At 41.9% G+C, this 27,297-nt stretch overlaps 1 protein-coding gene across 1 annotated transcript in view; it reads left to right on the top strand.

Annotated features, from left to right (window-relative positions):
- Positions 1–27,297, top strand: part of ttll3 (tubulin tyrosine ligase-like family, member 3) — a 36,162-nt gene that overhangs the window by 3,931 nt on the left and 4,934 nt on the right. Inside the window, 6 exon segments of the mRNA XM_060918499.1 lie at positions 1,526–1,654; positions 1,771–1,885; positions 1,969–2,082; positions 10,108–10,300; positions 19,039–19,187; positions 19,343–19,586. Of these exon segments, the coding sequence (XP_060774482.1) occupies positions 1,526–1,654; positions 1,771–1,885; positions 1,969–2,082; positions 10,108–10,300; positions 19,039–19,187; positions 19,343–19,586 (944 nt within the window).

Here is a 27,297-nt window from a genome sequence, read left to right as displayed (position 1 = left end):
TGCCTTGTGCATCCTAGAAAATGGATGCCATGACCTTTCCGTCTGAGACCGTGACCTTGGCCATCTTTGGGTTGGGAGAAGAGGGGGCAGTGGCAGAAGCAGCTAAATATGGCTTTTAACTGTTGCCCCATGCACCATACTCACCCGACCTGGCACCATCTGACTTCTATCTGTTTCCCAAACTGAAATCCCACTCGTGTGGTCACCATTTTCAGAGTAATGATGAAGTCATCCATACTGTTGAGGAGCATCTGGAGGATCAAGATTTGACCTTCTTCCTTGAAGGGATAGCAAAGCTTGAACATCGGTGGACCAAGTGCATTGAAGTTCAAGGAGACTATGTTGAAAAATAATGCAAGAACAATCTTTCTCCTGTGACATTTTCTGGGTGAGGCTGAGAACTTTTTGAAGTACCCTCATACATACTGTAACTGAATCCTGGATCCACATACATATCCAGAATTGCATCAAAATTTAATCAATTGTTCCTTGGCCCATGGCTCAACTTTCCTCTGAATTTCATCCAAATCTGTTTTGAGCTATATTGAGAACAGACAAACAAACAGAGGTGAAAACATAACCTCCTCCAACAAAGCTTGCAGAGGTAACAATAACAGTGTGAGGATGAAAGAGTCTTAAAATAACTATCCTTATCCAGATTTCTAAAATAGAGCAACACAGTAAAAAATAGTTCTGGTTAGTTATTAGGTATCCTGATGGTGCTTTCATGCATGAAGATTTTTTTTTTTTCTAGAAAAAGTGTTGACCAGAGTGCATTTTGACTATGAGCTGCCCTAGTGGTTAGCGTGCCCGCCTCTCAATCAGGAGATTGTGAGTTGTGGTCAAGTCATACCAAAGACCATCATAAAAATGGTACCTACTGCCATCTGGCAAGCCACGCTGCAATACAGATGTGAGTGGGGAGTCAAACTCTTGCGGTTACCAAAGGACCAGCCCCCTATTGTAACCCTAGCTGTATAGGCAAGAGGCCGAGGGCTATAGAAGCGGAGATCAGCACCACCCAATGTGCCTTAAGGGCCTGATTAGTATTGGGACGGTAGATTGCCTGAGAAGACCAGGTCCTGGCATGGGAGGGACTTGGACTTTAAGACTACATTTTGGATTATATTAAAAAGAACATATCTCATGCTCCTTCCATAGATTTATTACTCTCAGTAATGCAAAAAAAAAAAAAGAAACATGAGACGTCACAGCATTTCAAAAATAGACATGTTTTAATTTTAGCAACAGCACCGTTGGAATATTGGCAATGAAATATTCTCGACTCAACACATCAGTACCGTATAAATCTCCTTATACAGTATTTGTTCAACTAACAGGACTCTTCGTCCTCAGTGTTTGTTTTCTTGCTTGACTCAAAACTTGAGCTTGGAGTAAAGATGTCTTCTGTTCTTCTTGTATGTCTTTCTGAAACAATCACACACATGCAGTACAACCAGTATGTACATGAATACATAAAAAAAAATTCTTATTGCCAGTCTTATCTGTTTTATTTACCACCTAGTCTCGTCTCGTGCAAAAGGAATTGACATATTTCTACTGGACTACAAGGAGCGACGCAGTTGACCATCTGTCCTTGCAAAAAGACCAGATGACTAATCACTACGCAAAAGCAGGAGCCTTCGCCACCAAGGTTTCTGTCCAGTTCTTCTCTAATACATCAGTCAGGAATAAAATTCACTGCTAGATCTCATCTACGATATTTATTATGACATGTCTGTAAAGTCAGACTCTGTTTTTCTGTCTCAGGTGGGCTTGTGTATGAGTTTGAGAAATCTGCAGTGGTACGACTCGACAGACCCTGACACATTCTTTCCACGCTGCTACCGGCTGGGAGCGGGGGATGAAAAGCAAGCGTTCACTGGTCAGCACCTCTGAGAACACACATGCACCGTGCTCATAGTTCAGCATAATGCAGGTCATTAAACTCTGTTTTGCATCCTGCAGATGATTTTAGACGTACTGCGTGCACAAGCCTGCTACGGTATGTTGTAGAGAGCGCTGAAGGGCAAGTGGAGGATGACAGAACGGGCAAAATCAATCATGTTAAAAAGCCGCAGGGTAAGACACACACTAACAAAACTGCACACATGAACAGAGCGTGGTGAAACTGCAGTATAATTCCATTTTAGACTACTTTTAAGGGCGGCACGGTGGTGTAGTGGTTAGCGCTGTCGCCTCACAGCAAGAAGGTCCGGGTTCGAGCCCTGTGGCCGACGAGGGCCTTCCTGTGCGGAGTTTGCATGTTCTCCCCGTGTCCGCGTGGGTTTCCTCCGGGTGCTCCGGTTTCCCCCACAGTCCAAAGACATGCAGGTTAGGTTAACTGGTGACTCTAAATTGACCGTAGGTGTGAATGTGAGTGTGAATGGTTGTCTGTGTCTATGTGTCAGCCCTGTGATGACCTGGCGACTTGTCCAGGGTGTACCCCGCCTTTCGCCCGTAGTCAGCTGGGATAGGCTCCAGCTTGCCTGCGATCCTGTAGAACAGGATAAAGCGGCTACAGATAATGAGATGAGATGAGACTACTTTTAACAAGACACTTTGTCACAATGAAGCCATACAGACCGCCGGATGTAGATTACCTTAGATCTCAAATGACCAAACTGGAGGTGATGGCGGAAATGAAAAACTCATGAAGAAACCTTGAGAGGAACCAGACTCCAACAGGAATGCCATCCTCTTCCAGGCGACACCAGATTATCCAACCCCAATTCCAAAAAAGTTGGGACACTGTGTAAAACATAAATAAAAACAGAATGTGATCATTTGCAAATCATAGAAACCCTGTATTTCATTGAAAATAGTACAAAGACAACATATCAAATGTTGAAACTGAGAATTTTTATTGTTTTTTGAAAAATATACACTCATTTTGAATTTGATGTCAGCAACACATTTCAGAAAAGTTGGGACAGGAGCAACAAAAGACTGAAAATGTTGTATAATGCTAAAACAAACTAATTTGGTGAATTGGCAACAGGTCAGTAAGATGATTGGGGATAAAAAGAGCATCCTGGAGAGGCGGCGTCTCTCAGAAGTGAAGATGGGGAGGGGTTCACCGCTCTGTGAAAGACTGCATGGGCAAACAGTGCAACAGTTTAAGAATAACATAACATTCTCAATGTAAAATTGCAAAGAATTTGGGGATCACATCATCTATGGTACATAATATCATTAAAAGATTCAGAGAATCTGGAGAAATCTCTGTATGCAAGAGACAAGGCTGAAAACTGACCTTGGATGCCTGTGATCTTACAGTATAAAAGCAGACACGTGTCTGTAGTGGAAATCACTGTATGGGCTCAGGAACACTTCAGAAAACCACCGTCTGTGAAAACACTTCATTACTGCATCCACAAATGCAAGTTAAAACCAGATATAAACAATATCCAGAAACATTGCCACCGTCTCTGGGCCCGAGCTCTTTTATGATGGACTGAGGCGAAGTGGAAAATTGTCCTGAGGTCTGATGAATCAAAAATAGAAATTATTTTTAGAAATCATGGGCCTCATGTCCTCCAGGCTAAAGAAGAGATGGATTATCCGGCTTGTTATCAGCGCACAGTTCAAAAGCCAGCATCTGTGATGGTATGAGGGTGCATTAGTGCACATGACATGGGTAGCTTGCACATCTGGGAAGGCATCATTAACAGGGCCGTTGACAGCTTTGGCTGGGCCCGGGACAAAATAATCTGAGTGCCCCCCCCCCCCCCCCCCAAATTATCTGAGTGCCCCCCCCCCCACACACACATACGCGCGCACGCACATCGCCACACAGCAACCACCCACACCCAACCCCTCTTTTCACAGTCTCCATTCACTCCAACCCTTAAATAACAGGTATTCCAAGCCCATTATAACAGTCAACCATTTTATTTCAACATTTCAACATATTTACAGTTTGAACATTTCCTTAGTCTGCAACTATTCAGGTGCGAAATGCAATGCGCCGGACTTTTGCTGTGGCAAAGTCGTCAATAAGGTCATTGAAGTCCAGCTTCTTTGCAAGTTCGCGCTCTATAGAGAGCATAGCCAGCCCATTGAGCCTCTCCTGTGACATGTTTGAGCGCAGGTAGTTGATAAACCAAAATGATTGTTTACGGGATGGAACTGGGCCTCAATGAGAACGGAGTTATGGCTTTCCCAAAATCTGAACATAGAAGCATCACCACTAGTGATGTGTACAGTGAGTTTTTCAGTGTATTTTTTTGTCTTGTTTTTCATAAACGTCCTTTCTGTACTCGATTTAGAATGTTACAAAAAAATTGACACCCTCCCAACCACGTAACATTAGCCTATCTGACCTGGGGGCTGACACGTTTATTACGGATAAACCAAAAGGATTACAACGTTCCCTGGATATAGAACTGGACCGAGAAGATTTCAAAATCTTAACGTGTAAGCAACAATAAAACAGAGGTTGTTTTATTCATTTAGGGCTTATTAGGCTACTTTCATTAATTGCGCTTTTCATACAGGCCTATCATTTTTCACTTGAGCAAGGGAATTGTTTGAAGAGTATCCAGTCTAAGCGAAAGTTTAATGTTTTGCAACAGACTAACCTCAAAACACCCCATTTATAGCCCATTCGTTACATTAAACTCTATCTAGCTGGCAATTTCACATGCCGTCGTATCTACACGGGATGATTTCCAACAAAATAAGGTTTAATTAACAAGAGGCAGCGTTCCACGGGCTTTCAGCTAACCAGAGTCCAGCTCAGCGCAGCTCAGCAAGCGTGCCTAAAACATTTGGATATGATTGCGGGCCAATGTGCTATTCTTTGCTTCATTGAGATATATGCAACACAGTGTTATTAAACCAATATGTTTATGAAATAATTCAATGCCCTGTGCATTTCAGTGTTCACTCAGTGTACCCTGCTATCCCCTACTTTATAATTATGAATGGCGCGTCACGCGTGCTGGGGTTACATTACGGGGCTGGAAAAAAGTTATCTGTGTCTTACCTGGCTCAGCTGCCCCACTGCCTTCACCACCTGCTGTATCATCTGAATCTTTTCTAAAATATCTATGCAGTGAGCCCCTGAGGCTCTTGGCTTCTTCATCTCTTTTTCTCTTTTCTTTTCTTTTCTTTGCTCCTGACTTGTGCATGTTGGCAAACGGGCTCGCACGCTTATTGTCGAAGCGTTATGATGGAATAGTGCCATGTTATTTGGCGCCTTAATCAAAGACCAAACCATTTCTGCATTAGGGGTGGTAGGTGGGTTCTTGAATCTATTTTCGAAGACAATAAAGGCAAAAGAACCAGAAATCATTCATTGAATGCAAATATAGCACATTTTTCTCCCCCAAATCAACACATTTTGAAATGAAACAGAATGATTAATGGCATCTTCATGAGAGACCAGTTCTGGGCCCCCCCTCATGCCTGGGCCCGGGACAAAATACCCGGTTGTCCCCCCCTGTCGACGGCCCTGATCATTAATGCTGAATGATATCTACATGTTTCAGAGCAATATGCTGCCATCCAGACAAAATCTTTTTCAGGGAAGGCCTTCCTTCTTTCAAACCGCTTTCTGAACATATTAAAATAACATGGCTTCATAGTAAAAATATCAGGGTGCTAAACTGGCCTGCCTGCAATCCAGACATGTCTCCTGTTTAAAACATTTGGCGCATTATGAAGCGCAAAATGCAACGAAGGGGACCCTGAACTGTTGAACAACTGAAATTGTAAAAATCAGGCAAGAATGGGACAACATTTCTATTTCAAAACTACAGCAACTGGTCTCCTCAGTTCCCAAACATTTCGAGTGTTGTTAAAAGTAGAGGTGATGCAACACAGTGGTAAACACGCCCCTGTCCCAACTTTTCTGAAATGTGTTGCTGACATCAAATTCAAAATGAGCGTATATTTTTCAAAAAACAATAAAAATTCTCAGTTTCAACATTTGATATGTTGTCTTTGTACCATTTTCAATGAAATACAGGGTTTCCATGATTTGCAAATTATCACATTCTGTTTTTATTTACAGTTTACACAGCGTCCCAACTTTTTTTGGAACTGGGACTGTAAATCATTATAGTATACAGATGTAGAAGAGTAAATATAAACAGTACTGAGGGTGTTCAATATGAGCAGATTATTAATAAGAGTCCTGGGATGAACACAGGACAGTCTTTATGACTACAGCAGCAGTAGCTCTTTGGTACAAGTCCACAGTATCCAGATGAGAATTTAAGAATGGATGCCTTTCATGTATTTTTCCACACCAAAAATATGTCCAGAAACAAAAGAAAAGCCTGAGAATCAGTGCATACAAGACACAAACGTTTAGCTAATAAATAGCTAGCATTGTGTTAGCTGAAACACTAAAGCTAGCAACTGTGAAATCTAGCTAATGTTACCTAGCTACCGATAAGGTAGTCATGTTTTGGATCACAGTTTAGCTAGTAAATAGCTAATATTGTATTAGCCTAGCTAATCAGACAACACTACGTTATCACTAGCTAACTCAAGCTGCACTGATCTACAGTGGATATAAAAAGTATACACACCCCGTTAAAATGATCGGTTTTTCTGATGTAAAAAAAAAAATGAGACCACAATAAATAATTTCAAAACTTTTCCCACCTTTAATGTGACCTATAACCTGTATAATTCAATTGAAAAACGAACAAATCTGTTAGGGGGAAAACCATAAAAAAAGTACAATAAGCTGGTTGCGTAAGTGTGCACACCCTTAAACTAATACTTTGTTGAAGCACCTTTTGATTTAATTACAGCATTCAGTCTTTTTGGGTTCGCACCTGCCATCAGTTAAAATGACTCTGATTAACCCCAAATAAAGTTCAGACTCAGTTGCCTCCTCCAGCAAAAGCCAGGGTTCACAGAGAGCTTACAAAGCACCAAAGGGATCTCATTGTTGAAAGGTATCAGTCAGGAGAAGGGTACAAAAGCATTTCCACAGCATTAGATATACCATGGAGCACAGTGAAGACCGTCATCAAGAAGTGGAGAAAATATGGGACAACAGTGACATTACCGAGAACTGGACGTCCTTCCAAAATTGATGAAAAGACAAGATGAAAACTGGTCAGGAAGGCTGCTGAGAGGCCTACAGCAACACTGAAGGAGCTGCAGGAATTTCTGCCAAGTACTGGTTCTGTACTACATGTGACAACAATCTCCCGTATTCTCCATATGTCTGGACTATGAGGTAGGGTGAAAGAAAAACATCCAGGCCTGGCTGAATTTTGCAAAAAAATTACATCAACTCTCCCAAAAGCATGTGGGAAAATGTGTTATGGTCTGATGAAACCAAGGTTGAACTTTTTGGCCACAATTCAAAAAGGTATGGCGCAAAAACAACACTGCGCATCACCAAAAGAACCCCATACCCACGGTGAAGCATGGTGGTGGCAGCATCATGTTTTGGGGTTGTTTTTCTTCAGCTGGAACAGGGGCTTTAGTCAAGGTGAGGGAATTATGAACAGTTCTAAATACCAGTCAATTTTGGCCCAAAACCTTCAGGTGTCTGCTAGAAAGCTGAAGATGAAGAGGAATTTCATCTTTCACCATGATAATGACCCCAAAAAAGTTTTGTAACTGCCCAGCCAGAGCCCAGACCTAAATCCAATTGAAAATCTGCGGGGTGACCTGAAGAGGGCTGTGCGCAAGAGATGCCCTCGCAATCTGACAGATTTGGAGTGCTTTTGCAAGGAAGAGTGGGCAAATATTGCCAAGTCTAGCTGTGGCAGGCTGATAGACTCCGACCCAAAAAGACAGAATGCTGTAATTAAATCCAAAGGTGCTTCAACAAAGTATTAGTTTAAGGGTGTGCACACTTAAGCAACCAGCTTATTGTACGTTTTTTTTTTTATGTTCCCCCCCCCCAACAGATTTGTTTGTTTTTCAATTGAATTGTACAGGTTATGGGTCACATTAAAGGTGGGAAAAGTTTTGAAATTATTTATCGTGGTCTCATTTTTTTACATCAGAAAAACCGATCATTTTAACGGAGTGTGTATACTTTTTATATTCACTGTATAAAGCAGCTTAGCTTAAGACCTCAATCCATTTAGCAAAACTAAAGGAGACATTTTGACTTGCATTTAGAAGGTCTTATTATGAAAACAAAAACTCGGTGTTAATTGGTTAAAGGGTACAACCCCGATTCCAAAAAAGTTGGGACAAAGTACAAATTGTAAATAAAAATGGAATGCAATGATGTGGAAGTTTCAAAATTCCATATTTTATTCAGAATAGAACATAGATGACATATCAAATGTTTAAACTGAGAAAATGTATCATTTAAAGAGAAAAATTAGGTGATTTTAAATTTCATGACAACAACACATCTCAAAAAAGTTGGGACAAGGCCATGTTTACCACTGTGAGACATCCCCTTTTCTCTTTACAACAGTCTGTAAACGTCTGGGGACTGAGGAGACAAGTTGCTCAAGTTTAGGGATAGGAATGTTAACCCATTCTTGTCTAATGTAGGATTCTAGTTGCTCAACTGTCTTAGGTCTTTTTTGTCGTATCTTCCATTTTATGATGCGCCAAATGTTTTCTATGGGTGAAAGATCTGGACTGCAGGCTGGCCAGTTCAGTACCCGGACCCTTCTTCTACGCAGCCATGATGCTGTAATTGATGCAGTATGTGGTTTGGCATTGTCATGTTGGAAAATGCAAGGTCTTCCCTGAAAGAGACGTCGTCTGGATGGGAGCATATGTTGCTCTAGAACCTGGATATACCTTTCAGCACTGATGGTGTCTTTCCAGATGTGTAAGCTGCCCATGCCACACGCACTAATGCAACCCCATACCATCAGAGATGCAGGCTTCTGAACTGAGCGCTGATAACAACTTGGGTCGTCCTTCTCCTCTTTAGTCCGAATGACACGGCGTCCCTGATTTCCATAAAGAACTTCAAATTTTGATTCGTCTGACCACAGAACAGTTTTCCACTTTGCCACAGTCGATTTTAAATGAGCCTTGGCCCGGAGAAGATGTCTGCGCTTCTGGATCACGTTTAGATACGGCTTCTTCTTTGAACTATAGAGTTTTAGCTGGCAACAGCGGATGGCACGGTGAATTGTGTTCACAGATAATGTTCTCTGGAAATATTCCTGAGCCCATTTTGTGATTTCCAATACAGAAGCATGCCTGTATGTGATGCAGTGCCGTCTAAGGGCCCGAAGATCACGGGCACCCAGTATGGTTTTCCGGCCTTGACCCTTACGCACAGAGATTCTTCCAGATTCTCTGAATCTTTTGATGATATTATGCACTGTAGATGATGATATGTTCAAACTCTTTGCAATTTTACACTGTCGAACTCCTTTCTGATATTGCTCCACTATTTGTCGGTGTAGAATTAGGGGGATTGGTGATCTTTTTCCCATCTTTACTTCTGAGAGCCGCTGCCACTCCAAGATGCTCTTTTTATACCCAGTCATGTTAATGACCTATTGCCAATTGACCTAATGAGTTGCAATTTGGTCCTCCAGCTGTTCCTTTTTTGTACCTTTAACTTTTCCAGCCTCTTATTGCCCCTGTCCCAACTTTTTTGAGATGTGTTGCTGTCATGAAATTTCAAATGAGCCAATATTTGGCATGAAATTTCAAAATGTCTCACTTTCGACATTTGATATGTTGTCTATGTTCTACTGTGAATACAATATCAGTTTTTGAGATTTGTAAATTATTGCATTCCCTTTTTAGTTACAATTTGTACTTTGTCCCAACTTTTTTGGAATTGGGGTTGTATATTCATAAGGGTAAATGCTAATCAATAATTGTGATGTCACTCACGTCACATAGACAAGTCTCTCTCTCTCTCTCTCTCTCTCTCTCTGACCCTGATTATCTAAATCAGTGATCCAGTTTAAAAATGAACAACTTCTGGCCTTATTGATGTCGTGTCACATCTTAATTTCTCTTCGTAGCATCAAGCAAAAATCATCTGAAGTCCAACCCAAGTTTTCCCCCATTCCAGTAGCACAGTGACTCCCCATACCACGATCTGCTGAAGTGATGCTTCACATGTGTCTACACACTGACCCTGAGCAGTCCAAACTCACGCCCTATCCTGATTCTCTTCATCTCTGTGTGTAGGTCTGGGCAAGCAGCGTAAACTGAAAGCCAGGCAGAAGATTGGAGTTGGATTAATCGAGACGGCACTGCGTGCATGTCAGGAATATCTAAACAGCCGGGAACACTGCGACATAGATATCTCTCTGGAAACTCCGCCCACTCTCTCAGAGCAAGAGTGGACAAACTTTATCCACAGCTACTACTTGGTCATTCAGTAAGGAGCCTCCAATATCACAGTCAACACTGTTATCAAATTACCGTAATTACTCTTTTAGTATAAGAGATGTATTATTATTATTATTATTATTATTATGCAGAACATGACATCAGATATTCTGCAAATGCAGCTTGCTGATTTCTTTATGACAGGCTTTAGCATGTTTCTAAACAGATAGTATACAGGAAGTAACACCAGAGCCATTTTCGGGTGCTAAGTGACAAATGAATAGACACCACTCACACCAATTATATTATTTTTTACACACTAGAATGAATAGAAATAATACTTCATTATCCTAGATGAGTCAAAAGGCTAATGTTGTCCTCGCTAACAGTAAAGTGTGTTAGCTTAACACTTCTTACTCTGAAACTAGCTAACTAGTTAATTAGCAACTAACTTGTTCCATTTCGGTTACATCAACATGAGAAAGCTATACACTCACCGGCCACTTTAATAGGAACTTGCTCTTGATTCTAAGTCTCCTGTTCTTGGCTGCAGGAGTGGAACCCAATGTGGTCTTCTGTTGTCTGTTGCATGCTGAGATGCTTTTCTGCTCACCACGGTTGTAAAGAGTTGCTATGAGTTATGATATCCTTCCTGGCAAAAAAGCTCTAACCAATCTGGCCATTCTCCTCTGACCTCTCTTATCAACAAGGCGTTTGTTTCCACCCACAGAACTGTCGCTCAATCACTTGATGTTTTTTTGTTTTTTGCACCATTCTGTGTAAACTGTAGAGACTGTTGTGTGTGAAAACCCCAGGAGATCAGCAGTTTCTGAAATACTCAAACCATCTGGCTCAAACCAACACCCATGCCACAGTGAAAGAAAGTCACACTTCCCTGTGAGATCACAGTTTTTCCCATTCTGATGTTTGAACATTGTGATCATTAACTGAAGCTCTTGATTTGTATCTGTGTGATTTGATGCATTGTGCTGCTGTCAAGTGATTGGCTAATTAGAGAACTGCATCAAACAGCAGGTGGCTGTTTAACACCATGAGCGTTATTCCTGATACAGTGGTGATTGAAAGTTTGTGAACCCTTTAGAATTTTCTATATTTCTGCATAAATATGACCTAAAACATCATCAGATTTTCACACAAGTCCTAAAAGTAGATAAAGAGAACCCAGTTAAACAAATGAGACAAAAAATATTATACTTGGTCATTTATTTATTGAGGAAAATGATCCAATATTATATAATCTGTGAGTGGCAAAAGTATGTGAACCTTTGCTTTCAGTATCTGGTGTGACCCCCTTGTGCAGCAATAACTGCAACTAAACGTTTGCGGTAACTGTTGATCAGTCCTGCACACCGGCTTGGAGGAATTTTAGCCCATTCCTCCATACAGAACAGCTTCAACTCTGGGATGTTGGTGGGTTTCCTCACATGAGCTGCTCGCTTCAGGTCCTTCCACAACATTTCAATTGGATTAAGGTCAGGACTTTGACTTGGCCATTCCAAAACATTAACTTTATTCTTCTTTAACCATTCTTTGGTAGAACGACTTGTGTGCTTAGGGTCGTTGTCTTGCTGCATGACCCACCTTCTCTTCAGATTCAGTTCATGGACAGATGTCCTGAAATTTTCCTTTAGAATTCACTGGTATAATTCAGAATTCATTGTTCCATCAATGATGGCAAGCCGTCCTGGCCCAGATGCAGCAAAACAGGCCCAAACCATGATACTACCACCACCATGTTTCACAGATGGGATAAGGTTCTTATGCTGGAGTGCAGTGTTTTCCTTTCTCCAAACATAACGCTTCTCATTTAAACCAAAAAGTTGTATTTTGGTCTCATCCATCCACAAAACATTTTTCCAATAGCCTTCTGGCTTGTCCACGTGATCTCTAGCAAACTGCAGATGAGCAGCAATGTTCTTTTTGGAGAGCAGTGGCTTTCTCCTTGCAACCCTGCCATTGCACACCATTGTTGTTCAGTGTTCTCCTGATGGTGGACTCATGAACATTAACATTAGCCAATGTGAGAGAGGCCTTCAGTTGCTTAGAAGTTACCCTGGGGTCCTTGTCGACTATTACACGCCTTGCTCTTGGAGTGATCTTTGTTGGTCGACCACTCCTGGGGAGGGTAATAATGGTCTTGAATTTCCTCCATTTGTACACAATCTGTCTGACTGTGGATTGGTGGAGTCCAAACTCTTTAGAGATGGTTTTATAACCTTTTCCAGCCTGATGAGCATCAACAATGCTTTTTCTGAGGTCCTCAGAAATCTCCTTTGTTCATGCCAGGATACACTTCCCCAAACATGTGTTGTGAAGATCAGACTTTGATAGATCCCTGTTCTTTAAATAAAACAGGGCGCCCACTCACACCTGATTGTCATCCCATTGATTGAAAACACCTGACTCTAATTTCACCTTCAAATTAACTGCTAATCCTAGAGGTTCACATACTTTTTCCACTCACAGATATGTAATATTGGATAATTTTCCTCAATAAATAAATGACCAAGTATAATATGTTTATAAGATGAGAAAAAATCCAAAGTGCTCAGGAATTGATGAAAATAGAGATAAAAACTAAAAATTAAAAACTTGAAGATGCTCTTTGGTATAGACCCCTTCGCAGTAAACGTCATTCATACGTAAGCGGAAATTGCGCGCGCAGCCTGGACCCAAAAAAGACTCAGAAATGCCTAGTTGTTGTGTTGTCGGGTGTCAGAATCGTAGCAGTGATGGGGTTAAAATGTTCAGAATTCCAGCAGGATCTCACCCATTCCAAAAAAATCGCCGACGTCTATGGCTACAAGCCATCAAACGTGTAGACTGGGATGAAAGCGCCATCAAAAATGCGCGGGTTTGCAGCGCCCACTTCATCACAGGTAAGATCAGGCTATTTATTAAATCTTTCTTTTTTTATTCTTTCTAGTCTTCGTTTATTGATGTAGCAAAATACTTTGGTAACGTTTGTCTGATTAGCTGGGTCATAGTTACACAATGTAATGAATATTGTTAGCATGTTAACTTAGCTTTGCATGCAGTTTTGTTTGTAGGAGAGGTCTCGCTTGACTCAAGCAGTCCAGATTTTGTGCCATCATTATTTGTGTATGCCGAAAATCACAATTTTAAAGCAAGGATGGAAAGGTAAAATTGTGTGCCCTCACTCTAAATGCCAACTTACGTTGACTGCTCTAACCGAGCTCCTGCCCCGTTCAGTTTCATTTCTGCTCTCTGCTTCTCGCTTTTTACGCAGCTCTGATTTCTCTTAGCTGCACTCTTTACACTATCATTCCTTTCATGCCATTACCTCCCGCAAATTGCTGTTTAGTGCTGGTATTTGCTGTTGTAGCTAAAGCCACATTGCCATCACATCACTGGCATAATTTGATTAAAACAAAATGAATATGAATGTCCCATTGTTAATCAAGTTGTACATGCCCGCACATAACATAATCATATGCGTCTAAAGACTTGTAGGCACGAAGTTTTTCGTGGGTGTACACTGAAGTCTTGTCAATAAGGTACGAGTATATATCTGGCCATTGTATACCAGGGAACTTACTAACATCGTCCGTCCACTCTTTAATTAAATGCGGATCCGGTAGGCGATGTCCACTTGTTAGAGTTAACTTATTTATGTAGCATTCTCGATCTTGTAACGACAATTGTTTGGCATAATCTGACAGCTCATAATGCCGGTCTATGGGCAGCGCCATTGTTTCTGGGTCCAGGCCACGCGCGCATCCTGGCAACGGTCGGTTTGTTTACAAACATACGAAGGGGTCTATAGTGAATGCAAAAACCTTTGAAAAAAGAAGCAATCCAAGGCACTCTTCATATCCAACTATATAAAAAAAAGCCTTTATTTTACAAGGCTATTTCATACAGAAAACATGAGCTGAGCAGCAACCCACATGTAGCGGCACAGACAGCCTTCTTCAGGGCATGCTGCTTCAACAAACAACTTCCTCTTAAGAAGTAAACTAATTTTAAACACCTGAATGCAAACTGGTAATGAATTCACGGTGGTGTAGTGGTTAGCACGGTTGCCTCACAGCAAGAAGGTTCTGGGTTTGAACCCAGTGGCCAGCGAGGGCCTTTCTGTGTGGAGTTTACATGTTTTCTGCGTGGGTTTCCTACAGGTGCTCAGGTTTCCCCCACAATCCAAAGACATGCAGTTAGGGCCATGGGGTGGCCTTGGGCTGAAGTGCCCTTGAGCAAGTTACCGAACCCCTGACTGCTCCCTGGGTGCTCTAGTGTGGCTGCCTACTGCTCTGGGTGCGTGTGTTCACTGCTTCAGATGGGTTAAATGCAGAGGATGAATTTCACTGTGCTTGAAGTGTGCATGTGACAAATAAAGGTTTCTTCTTATTATTTAACTGGGTTCTCTTTATCTACTTTTAGGACTTGTGTGAAAATCTGATGATGTTTTAGGTCATATTTATGTAGAAATATAGAAAATTCTAAAGGGTTCACAAACTTTCAAGCACCACTGTACATTCACCTTTTGCCAAATTATAGTAAGGTGGCGGTGCTGATGCTGTTGTTTTGCATATTAATCTTAGAAATTATGGTGCCCCCTGGTGGTACAGAGGCCCTAAGCAATCATGTATACAACTTAAGAAATGGTCCAACGCAAGTATACGTGATCAGACGAGGACTACCAAGAGTTTTCTACCTACTAACTCTGCTCTTTTAGATCTTGTTGTTAAAAATGACTGCGACTTCGGAATATTGCTGCTACAACTACAACAGAAAAGTAGTTTATCTTTTTTTCATATATGTTTACAGTTTATACTATTTTGTCTAGCTTTCTTAAACGACAATATAGTGGGGGCTCATCCATAGGGGCACGTGTTCCACCATTTATATCAGCTGTTCATCAGATATTTAACAGTTATTCCATGAAATCAAGTTGTACATGAGCTGATAGCCGACGAGGCACTTAGCACCAAGTTGGCTATAATCCATGGATGATGAGATTGAGTGGAATGACTGTTTTATTCTATCCACATTCACTGGGTTTTGAGAAGCAGCATTTTTATTTTTTGCAAATTCAATTAATAAAATCCTTTATATAAAATGTCCGACAAAATCATTTCCGCTTAGAATGTAAACAGACCTGCGAAATGACAGGAGCAATTTGTGAAAAATGCGATAATAATACTCATCTCATTATCTCTAGCCGCTTTTTCCTGTTCTACAGGGTCGCAGGCAAGCTGGAGCCTATCCCAGCTGACTACGGGCGAAAGGCGGGGTACACCCTGGACAAGTCGCCAGGTCATCACAGGGCTGACACATAGACACAGACAACCATTCACACTCACATTCACACCTACGCTCAATTTAGAGTCACCAGTTAACCTAACCTGCATGTCTTTGGGGGAAACCGGAGTGCCCGGAGGAAACCCATGCGGACACGGGGAGAACATGCAAACTCCGTACAGAAAGGCCCTCGCCGGCCACGGGGCTCGAACCCAGACCTTCTTGCTGTGAGGCGACAGCGCTAACCACTACACCACCCGTGATAATAATAATTCTTGAAAAATAAAAAAAGATGTTCTTACCAGGCGGCACAGTGGTGTAGTGGTTAGACCCCGGTCACACCGCCCGAACTTTGCTGGAGCGTTCCTGGAGCGGTGAAAAAAATTCATCACCGCTCGTAACCGTTCACCACCGTTAACAAACGTTGGCCCCCGTTAAAGCAACGCCGTATACGCTCGGCCACCGCTGATGTTTCTCGAGGGGCTCTGCTACCGCTCCGAAAGTTTTGAGCTGCACAAAATATTGCGAGCGGTGAGGAGGGGGCAATTTTCCGCCCCGGCAAAGTTCAGCCCCGCTCCACCAACGCCCAGTCAAAGTTTGGCACCGCTAGACGCAAGTTCGTGGACGCTTGGGTCCGCTAGGCCAACGCAGAAATCTTGAACGCTGGACCACCGCTGCTTCGCCAGCGTTGCCCGGGCGGCGATTAAACGTTGCACAAACTTCAGTGGAGCGGTTGTAAGCGTTTTACGAGCGGACACGGGGTTGCTGGAACGGTGTCGGGCGTTGAAGCAGCTATCCATGGCGGCGATGAACTTTGGTTTGGCGTTGGTATAGAGGTGTCGGAGCGGGACCAGACTTTAGCTATAAATACGGGGAGAAATGGACCAGGAGCTCATTTGGAATCGAGCTGCCGTTGAGTTCAGACCTCATCTATATCGAATTTGCTCAAAGTTACAGTAAAACTGTATCACCATGGATGCTGAGAGACTTGCTATGATTGGTGCACTAGTCCAGCAGCACAATCAGAACCTCCTCAGATTGCAACAAGCTGTTGACAGATTTTTTGATTTGATTTGATTTTATTCGATCATAATGTAAAATGAAGTACAAAATACAATCAGGATTACACAAGAAAGCGCAAGCACTTATTTCCATTGTGGTCCCATTAATACACGTAAAACAGCAATGGCAACGTTATGATTTGACTTAATATTGACTCACTGTACTATGTAAATGGTGAAAATAATAATAATAATAATAATAATAATAACAACCACAATAATAAAATAATAATAATAATAATAATAATAATAATAATAATAATAAATTGACTTAAATTGACTAGACTAGTAGACAATGAAAATGCATTGTATAGACTAGACTGGAATTTGATTATAAAATTTGATTTCAAAAAGTATGACTAGTACCTATGGCTAACAATTATAAAGTAAAATGTTGTATATATTAATAGTAAATATTAAATGATTTTTAAATAATGATAAAGATAATATAATAGCAAATAATAATAACATTAAGGAAAAGACAGCAAAAACATAATGAAAATAGAAATAATCTGACTGACAGCAAACAATAAACAAAAAATAAAGTAATATGAATGATAATAAAAAAGTATAAAGTAATATAAATAATAATATTAATAACAAACACTTTTATAGATAAAAATATGATAATAAGATCAACTAAACAACAGTGAAAAAAGGGGAAAAGCTATACAGACAACAGAACAGTAATAAGAATTTTAACTATAGAAAAAAAAGGAGAAGAGAGAGAAGAAGGAGAGACAGAGTTGTGTGGGTCAGACAGTGGATACTGAGAAAGCCTGAACATGGACTGTATGACAAGCTGATGGTGGAGCTTCTATCAAAAATCTATCAGAACTTGTATCAAAACGATCCGTTCCGCTCCGTAGTCACAAGCGGTATGCCGCTAAACCAACTTTATACCCCCGCCGAGCCAAAGCCCGCATGCGCAGAACGCCGCTATACCAACGCTCGCGTCACCGCTAAACCAACGCTCGCTACCGCTAAACCAACGCTAAAGCAACGCCGGCTTCAGCGGTGCACCGCTAAGCCAACGCCCGTGTTTTCGATTTTTTTCCCATTTTGTGCGCGGTGACGAGCGTTGTCGAAATTCGGCCCCCCCCTCCCTACCGTTCAAGGAACGCTCTAGCAAAGTTCGGGCGGTGTGACCGGGGCCTTAGCGCTGTCGCCTCACAGCAAGAAGGTCCGGGTTTGAGCCCCGTGGCCGGCGAGGGCCTTTCTGTGCGGAGTTTGCATGTTCTCCCCGTGTCCGCGTGGGTTTCCTCCGGGTGCTCCGGTTTCCCCCACAGTCCAAAGACATGCAGGTTAGGTTAACTGGTGACTCTAAATTGACCATAGGTGTGAGTGTGAATGGTTGTCTGTGTCTATGTGTCAGCCCTGTGATGACCTGGCGACTTGTCCAGGGTGTACCCCGCCTTTCGCCCGTAGTCAGCTGGGATAGGCTCCAGCTTGCCTGCGACCCTGTAGAACAGGATAAAGCGGCTAGAGATAATGAGATGAGATGTTCTTACCATAAAATACTTTTATTCCATTTTTTTGGATTTTTTGGGGTTTTGTTTTTCTCTACTCACCATTTTGTTTTTCTCTACTCATGGTATATGAGCTGATATCCTAGGAGGAGAGTAGCTAATCAGAGTGCACGATTGCTGATATCCAGTGAATGTGGATAGAATAAAAGCTGATATTCCATTGAATTTCTCACCTTTCTAGATGGTGTACAGTCAGTGCACTAACAGCCCCATTTAACTCGAGTTATTGCAGCTCATGGTCAAAATTGGGGACTACAACAAGCACTAATAGTGGGGCAGGACTTCCACTGCCCCAAAGGATAACCTGTCGACTTACTTTTCTTGAGATTGTGTTGTTATTAATATCACCCATCCCCACCAAAATCTATGACCATGAGCTGCAACTGTGAAAAATGCAATTTTAGAGATGTCACTTGCATAGGAATAAACCAGTGTTTTACAGGATAGTCAGCAGCCTCTCAGTTGAAATCAGCCACTTTATCATGGACAGACGTCGTACCCTACATCAGGATCTCAGATTTTAAGATCAGAATTCTTTGATTCATCCATGCATTTTATTTTGTGTTGCTGTGCCAACCTTATTTTTTGTGAATTACATGTTTGAAGGGAGAACAATAGCGGCCCTAAAGCCGAACTTTGTGGAACACCACATTGCACTATTTTATGCTCTGGAATCTTCACTGATATAAACAAGTTCTGTCAAGAAAGTACTGCTGTAAGTCTTCCAGATTAAATTGACTGAAATACATCCAAACAAACAAATGTGACCGTACAATTAATTATATAATCTTAACTCATCAGAGGCTAGCTGTTTTTCCTGACAAAAAAAAAAACAGTTGAAAACCTGACTGCTCAATCTGTTTTGTGCATTTTTTTAATATTCTGTCTTTTCTCTCTTTCCTGTTTGTCTCTAGTGATGGCATGATATTAGAGGGATGTAGCGAGTATGCAGAGCGCTGTCAGTCCATGCTAGCCCAAATGCGAAAGGTCTGTTCACAGCTGGAGACTGATGGAGTCAATAATATCTGGATTATTAAACCAGGGGCGAAATCAAGAGGCAGGGGTGAGCTGAGAGAGAGTGAGACAGAGAGAGAGAGAGAGAGAGAGAGAGAAAGAGAGTGTGCACGCGTATATGTGTGTGTGTTAATGCTAATGAGTACAGTAGGAGGTGTGGAAGTGACATCACCATGTCATAAGTTTGATGTGTGTGTGCTGTAGGTATAGTGTGTATGAACAGGCTAGATGAGATCCTGGGTTTAGTCGACAGAGATCCGACTCTGATTAACGACAGAAAGTGGGTGGTGCAGAAGTACGTGGAGCGCCCCCTGCTGGTCTACGGCACTAAGTTCGACCTGCGCCAGTGGTTCCTGGTGACGGACTGGAACCCTCTCACGGTGTGGTTCTACCGGGAGTGTTACCTGCGTTTCTCCACCCAGCTCTACTCCACACACAGACTGGATAGGTGAGAGAGAAAGACACGTGCTCAGCACTCAGCATGTACAGCGTTAACGCTGACCGAAGGGCAAAATCACACACGATGCTTCAACTGTCCCAAAATTACATACAGCACTGTACTCATATAAAATAACAGCTGTTTTATTTTTTTTTAAATCCAATTTTATTTCATGAAATGCAAATCGGTACAAACGACAATCCACTTGTACTGTATCTCAGAATTGAACTCAAGTCAAGTCAAGTTTATTTGTATAGCGCTTTTACCAATAAACATTGTCGCAAAGCAGCTTTACAGAATTTGAACGACTTAAAACATGAGCTAATTTTATCCCTAATCTATCCCCAATGAGCAAGCCTGTGGCGACAGTGGCAAGGAAAAACTCCCTCAGACGACATGAGGAAGAAACCTCGAGAGGAACCAGACTCAAAAGGGAACCCATCCTCATTTGGGCAACAACAGACAGCATGACTATAACATGAACAGTTTTAACATGAAGACAGTTTCGTTGATGTTATAAACTCTTCATTGATGGAAACTTGAGTGCAAAACTATTCATGACAACTGCAGTCCTAAAGTTAGCAAGTCAACTGTAGTCCTCAGCCATAAAAGCATTACTGTAAGAGTCCAGAGCGTCCTCCAGGTGTAACCCTCAACTGTCCTCATGGGGCCGTCCTCCACAGGAGCGATGCGATAAAACTCCAACCAGACACAGGGCACCAGGATGGATCAAGCAGGTCCGAGGGGCAGAAGAGGTCAGCATCTCAATCCCAGGACCAACATGTAACTCAGAGGGACAGATTGGGGGGGGAGGGAGGGAGAGAGAGAAAACACAGGTTGTTAGGTATGCCCTAAAAATGACAAGTATTAAGTCTGTGTGGTAGGCTCGCAGAGACGAGAGTCTTGACATCAGGCATAATTCACAACAATGGCATGTTAATATGGTAAAATATATCATGACCTGCTCTGGCTGGATGCTTGATTGGGTGATGGGAGCACACTCCTCAGCAATGATGAGATGCAGATGGGACCCTTAGGGCTGGCCAAGACAATTCAGTTACATTTCACCGTGTCTGGGACATGCGACAGAATGTCTGACGGCCGATTCCCTGCAGGCTATGATAGCCAGTCGAGGTCTCCACCCTCTCCACCAAAAGATTTCCTGTTGACTCCATGTAACTCAGAGGGACAGATTTTGGGGGGGGGAGAGGGAAAGAAAACACAGGTTGTTAGGTATGCCCAATGTCACCTGAATAAGTAGGAACAGTATACATATTGCACTGAGTACAAGCAGGGACTCCGGCAACTAACTATGACAGCATAATTAAAAGGGGAGAGCCAGAAGGTAACACAGGCATGAGGGAGCCCTGGGACATAAAGCAGCAGCCACTACACCGTCAACAAACTCGAGTGAGCAAGCGAGTGGGGACTGACTGGATCCATACATCCCAGTTTACCAAAACACTCTATGTCTGAGGACCCTCCAGATCTACTCCTTTACCTCATAAACACCATTAACATAAGGCTTGACTAAACAGATATGTTTTCAGCCTAGACTTAAATGCTGAGACTGTGTCTGATTCCCGAACATTACTTGGAAGGCTGTTCCATAACTGTGGGGCTTTGTAAGAAAAGGCTCTGCCCCCTGATGTAGCCTTCACTATACGAGGTACCAGCAGATAGCCTGCACCTTTTGATCTAAGTAGGTGTGGCAGGTCATAGAGGAGCAGAAGTTCACTCAGGTACTGTGGTGCGAGACCATTTAGTGCTTTAAGGGTCAATAGTAGCATTTTATAATCAATACGAAATTTGATTGGGAGCCAATGCAGTGTGGATAAGACAGGGGTGATGTGGTCATATTTTCTAGTTCTAGTAAGGACTCTTGCTGCTGTATTTTGAACTAGCTGGAGCTTGTTTATGCACTTATTGGAACATCCAGACAGTAAGGCATTACAGTAATCCAACCTGGAGGTAACGAAAGCATGGACTAGTTTTTCCGCGTCATGTAATGACATTAAATTTCTTATCTTAGCAATATATCTGAGATGAAAGAAAGCTATCCGGGTGATGTTATCAATGTGAGTTTCGAATGAAAAACTGGGGTCAATAATCACTCCGAGGTCTTTTACTGCTGCACATGAAGAAACAGAAAGGCCATCCAGAGTCACTGTGTAATCAGAAAACTTACTTCTAGCTGCATGTGGTCCCAATACAAGTACTTCAGTCTTGTCAGAGTTAAGCAGAAGGAAGTTAATAAGCATCCAGTGTCTAATGTCCTTAACACATTCCTCAATTCTATAAAGCTGGTGTCTCTCATCAGGTTTTGCAGAGACATACAACTGTGTGTCATCAGCATAACAGTGGAAACTAATACAATGTTTATGAATAATATCACCCAGAGGTAACATGTATAGAGAAAAAAGCAGTGGACCCAAGACAGAACCTTGTGGAACACCAAACTTTACGTCAGTACGTCGAGAAATATCATCATTTATATCAACATACTGATAACGATCAGTTAGATAAGACCTGAGCCAGGAGAGGGCCATTCCCTTAACTCCCACAACATTTTCTAGTCTATCCAGAAGAATGGAATGATCAATGGTATCAAATGCTGCACTAAGGTCAAGCAACACAAGTAGCGAGACACAGCCCTGATCAGACGCCAACAGTAGGTCGTTTACTACTTTAACCAGTGCTGTCTCTGTGCTATGATGAGGTCCAAATCCTGACTGATACATTTCATGGATGTTATTCCTATGTAAATATGAGCATAACTGCTGTGCCACAGCTTTTTCAAGGATCTTGGAGATAAAGGGGAGGTTTGATATTGGCTGATAATTGGACAGCTGACAGGGATCAAGGTCAGGTTTTTTAATCAGGGGTTTGATAACTGCTAATTTAAAGGATTTGGGTACATAGCCAATCATAAGAGAATAATTTATTATTTTAGAAGCAGTTCAATTACTTCAGGTATTATCTGTTTGAATAGACGTGTAGGTAAGGGATCTAGTACGCAAGTTGAGGCTTTTGATGCCGAGATTAATGAAAGTAATTCAGTTTCTTTTAGGGGAGTAAAACATTCTAACTGATGATCTGATACAGTTATATTGTTAACTACAGGGTCACTTACATTGTCTGACCTTAAATTAGTAGTTTGAATTTTTTGTTGGATATTCTCAATTTTGTCATTAAAAAAAATTCATGAAGTCGTTGCTACTACATACTACAGGTGTGCATGTGTCTATAGTGGACTTATTCCTGGTTAATTTTGCTACAGTATTAAATAGGAATCTAGGATTATTTTTGTTATCTTCTATTAAGGAGGAGAGATATGTTGATCTAGCAGCACTAAAAGCTTTTCTATACTTCAGGAAGCTCTCCTTCCACGCTAATTTGAACACTACCAATTTTGTTTGATGCCATTTACATTCCAATTTTCGAGTGGTCTGTTTTAATGTGCGAGTGTCATCATTATACCAGGGTGCTAATTTTTTTGTCTCTGACCATTTTCCTTTTTAGAGGAGCTACATTATCTAAAGTATGGCGGAATGTTGACTCTAAGCATTCAGTTGCCTGATCAAGTTCTGCAGGGGCTGACAGTGACCCAATCAAAGTCGATAACTCTGGGAGATCATTTATAAAGCTCTGTGCAGTCGTTGACGTGAATATACGTTTAATACAGTAGCGTGGTGAAGTGCATATATTATTACTCAGACATAGTTTGAATGAGATGAGATAATGATCTGAGATAACTTCAGACTGTGGAAGTATGACTATACTGTATTATCTACGTTTAACCTGAATGTTAGTATTAGATCGAGGGTGTGACCACCGTTATGGGTCAGTCCTATGACATTCTGATTAATCCCTACTGAATCTAAAATGGACACAAACGCTGTTTTTAAAGGGTCTTCTGGGTTATCGAAGTGAATATTAAAATCTCCAATAACTAAAGCTTTGTCTAAGGAAATAACCAGATCTGAGATAAAATCTGCAAATTCAGAAAGAAACTCAGAATATGGCCCCGGGGGCCTGTAAATAATAAGCAATGGAATTAACTGGGTAGACTTATTTTTCGAGGCTACATACATTATATGAGTATGAAGAACTTCAAATGTATTAAATTTATAACCAGGTTTTTGTGTTACACCTAGATAATCATTATAAATAACCGCAACGCCTCCTCCTCTGCCAGTTAGACGAGGCTGGTGTATATAACTGTATCCAGGAGGACTCGCTTCATTTAATGCTATATATTCATTTGGCTTAATCCATGTTTCAGTTAAACAAAGTATATTAAACTCCTGAGCAGTAATGAGTTCATTAACCATTAGCGCTTTAGATGTAAGAGATCTAATATTTAATAGCCCCACCTTTAGATCAAAGGTGCTGGCAGCGGCTGTACAGTCAGTCTGATCTAATTTTATATTGATTAGGTTACTGAAACAAACTCTCTGAAAATTTCTACCTTTTTGTTGAGCTCAGGGAACAGACACAGTCTCGATGTAGTGGACCCTGAGTGACGACTCTGTGCAGCTAGCAGACAGTCGGTTTAGCCTGTTCGTCTGCTCCCTGGCCTTGGCTGGATTGTCAGAAATTAACTAGACCTGTTCTGAGACTATGACCTATGCTGCAGGAAATGAGAGCAGCACCTTCCCGAGTGGGATGGATACCGTCCTGCCCTAACAGGCCAGCAGTGCCCTCAAAATTAGCCCAATTATCTATAAAGCCCACACTGTTTTCAGAGCACCACCTGGACAGCCAGCAGTTCAGCAACCATAACCTGCTGTAAGCTACATCGCCACACCGCATTGGGATGGGGCCAGAGCATACTACAGCATCGGACATTGCCTTCGCTAATTTAAACACCTCTACAAAGTTACTCTTAGTAACCTCAGACTGACGAAGGCGTATATCATTAGCTCCTGCATGGATAACTAACTATCTTTGAGAACCTGTGCTTGCCTAGGACCATAAGATTGCTTGCTATGTCTGGCACCCTGGCTCCCGGTATACACCTGACTAAAGCTGCTGGTGCCCCTAAAGGCTGAGCTAATTTCACGTGCCGTATGATAGAGTCCCCTATAACCAGAGCTCTTTCAGGTTTCTCAGCGGGTGCATCACTAAGGAGAGCAAACCTGTTCGACACGTGTCACGGAGAGGAGTGGTGCTCCCGTGGGCGAGCCTCAGCGGTAGCTTTGGCTCTACGCTTATGCCACCGAGCTGTCACCCATTCGCCCCGCTGTAAGGGCTCTAATGCCGGAGTTGGGGGATTACTAACTCCACCTAGGGCATCCAGACTTTCCCCTACAGAAACTATACTGTTCTCATGCTCACTGACCTTCTCTAAAGCCTGGACACGCACTTCTAGTACTGTAATCTTCTCCGTCAGAGAGCTAACTAATCTGCAGTTATCACAAATAAAGCTAATAAAGCTATCGCTAGCAACGGAGGAAGAATGACTAAACATCCTGCACTCAGCACACTGAACAGGCTGAAGGTGTGCCATGATGAAAAGATTCACGTACCTTAATCGAAGATCTGTTTGTATTAAAGCAGATCTGATGTGGATGGCCTCCACTTGTGGTCTTTACACAGGAGGAGAGAAAAAGAAAGTCTGCATCCTTATGCAATAAATATACTCATAGACACAGTCATCACCAAAATTATTGGCACCCTTGATAAATCACAGATGAGTGATATAATGATCCTGAGAAGTTGTGTAGTTTTATTTCCCCACCAGAACGCTGCAAAAATTTGAAAATATCTTAAAGGAGATACGCAGAACCATGGCCTCACTTTTTGTTGATAAATACCTTGAGACCTCAAGAATAGCATAGGAATAGTTTCAAGCGTTAACAATAAATCTAATATAGTAATTTTTACGATTAAAATGATTCATATAGGTAGCGGTCTGAGTGAATGACCTTGACATCTCTGATGTTACAGCAAGAAGGCTATCGGCCTCATCACCATTTCCACTATACGAAAACACAGAGCTAACTGCAACTTCGATCCTCCATTTTGAGCTAATTTATCGCCATGCCACGTAGATATGTTGCTGGCGGGTGCAGCAACAGAACAGAAGGTGGATTTATGTTGCATTCATGGCCCAAGAATGTTCAAACTGCAAAGATTTGGACGCATTTTGCGAGAAATTCACAGGCACATTTTACTCGTACGAGACCTCTGATCTGTTGAGGAGCGTTGGCTATGAGCCCGTATTGAAAGAGGGTGCAGTACCAACAATTAAGGAAAAGAAAACTACAAGAAAAGGAAAGTAAGTTCAGTTGCACCAGTTCTCCCAGAGTGTGAGCCGAGCAGTAATGGCAGAGTACTCAGTATGGAGAAAATGGAGAATGAGTGGACCAACTGTCAGATTTCTCCGCTTGATATGCTTTTTTTCCCCCCCTTGCTGGATATGCTTGCCTTAGCAGCAATATCTCACCCTTACGTGGAAGAAGCGAATGAATGAAGAACTGAAAGTCAGATTGTTTCAAAACAATCGGCCACAAGCTTGGCCTTCAAGAAGCGAGAACACAGACGGGTAAGATGCGACTCTCATTTGGATACAAAACAACAACACTCGTTTACCTGCATTTAGATTAATACATGTAACTTGTATTGTGTAATTAAGTTACCGGTATAAGATTATTTAGTTTGCTTCAGAATGTGATTGTCTCAGTTCATCTGATTATTTAATTCGCCTTTTACGTTTTATCAGTGAAAATGCATGCATGTACATGTATGCTGCATAAGTTATAACACCTATCTTGTTTTAATGAGAGTCACATGAGACTGTCAGTTCAATTCCATCCAATTCTCTAGACGGCTTTGTTCTCTGGCTTTATTTCGTAAGGTGGGGGCCTCCGTGGCTGACGTGTTACTATCGGATTCACTTTCCGATGGTCTGAACTGATACGGTTCTCCGTGTACAGCAGTAGCATGTACACACACTCCAATTTCAGGACTATCACAGTCAGATGTATTACTGTCTGAGGAATCCGAAGAATCTCCAATAAATCTGAATGAAGAGGCCATTGCAACTACTCTCGCCTGCCGAGTCTGGCTTTGGTCTATAGCTGTCAAAGGTCTCAGCCTTAAAACCGGTTCCCGCTGTGACGTCACACACTCAGGGCTGGCTGGCTCAGCGGGGCAGCTCGAATGCCAACTTTGTGGTCAATTTTAACTCTCAAAAATGTATTGAAAAAAAAATTCCCATTTATGCAGCATACAAGAGTAAAGGATGGAGATACTATCCACTCAGAAATGTATTTAAAAATAAAGGATCTGCGTATCTCCTTTAATTTTTTTTCAAATTTATTTGGTATTTCCTATTATAAGATTACAAGAAACCAAAAACATGATTATTGAACCCATTTCTAGATATTTGCAATCATGTCAAGCTTTCTACATAATTTTGGTTCTTTTAAGAAATAAATGAAAAATTATCAAACAAGAATAGAACAGGCGGCACGGTGGTGTAGTGGTTAGCGCTGTCGCCTCACAGCAAGAAGGTCCGGGTTCGAGCCCCGGGGCCGGCGAGGGCCTTTCTGTGTGGAGTTTGCATGTTCTCCCCGTGTCCGCGTGGGTTTCCTCCGGGTGCTCCGGTTTCCCCCACAGTCCAAAGACATGCAGGTTAGGTTAACTGGTGACTCTAAATTGACCGTAGGTGTGAATGGTTGTCTGTGTCTATGTGTCAGCCCTGTGATGACCT

Source organism: Neoarius graeffei, chromosome 4 (assembly GCF_027579695.1).
Source record: "Neoarius graeffei isolate fNeoGra1 chromosome 4, fNeoGra1.pri, whole genome shotgun sequence".
Classification (NCBI taxonomy): domain Eukaryota; kingdom Metazoa; phylum Chordata; class Actinopteri; order Siluriformes; family Ariidae; genus Neoarius; species Neoarius graeffei.
The sequence above is the reverse complement of the archived record's forward strand: the minus strand, read 5'-3'. Positions and strand labels throughout refer to the sequence as shown.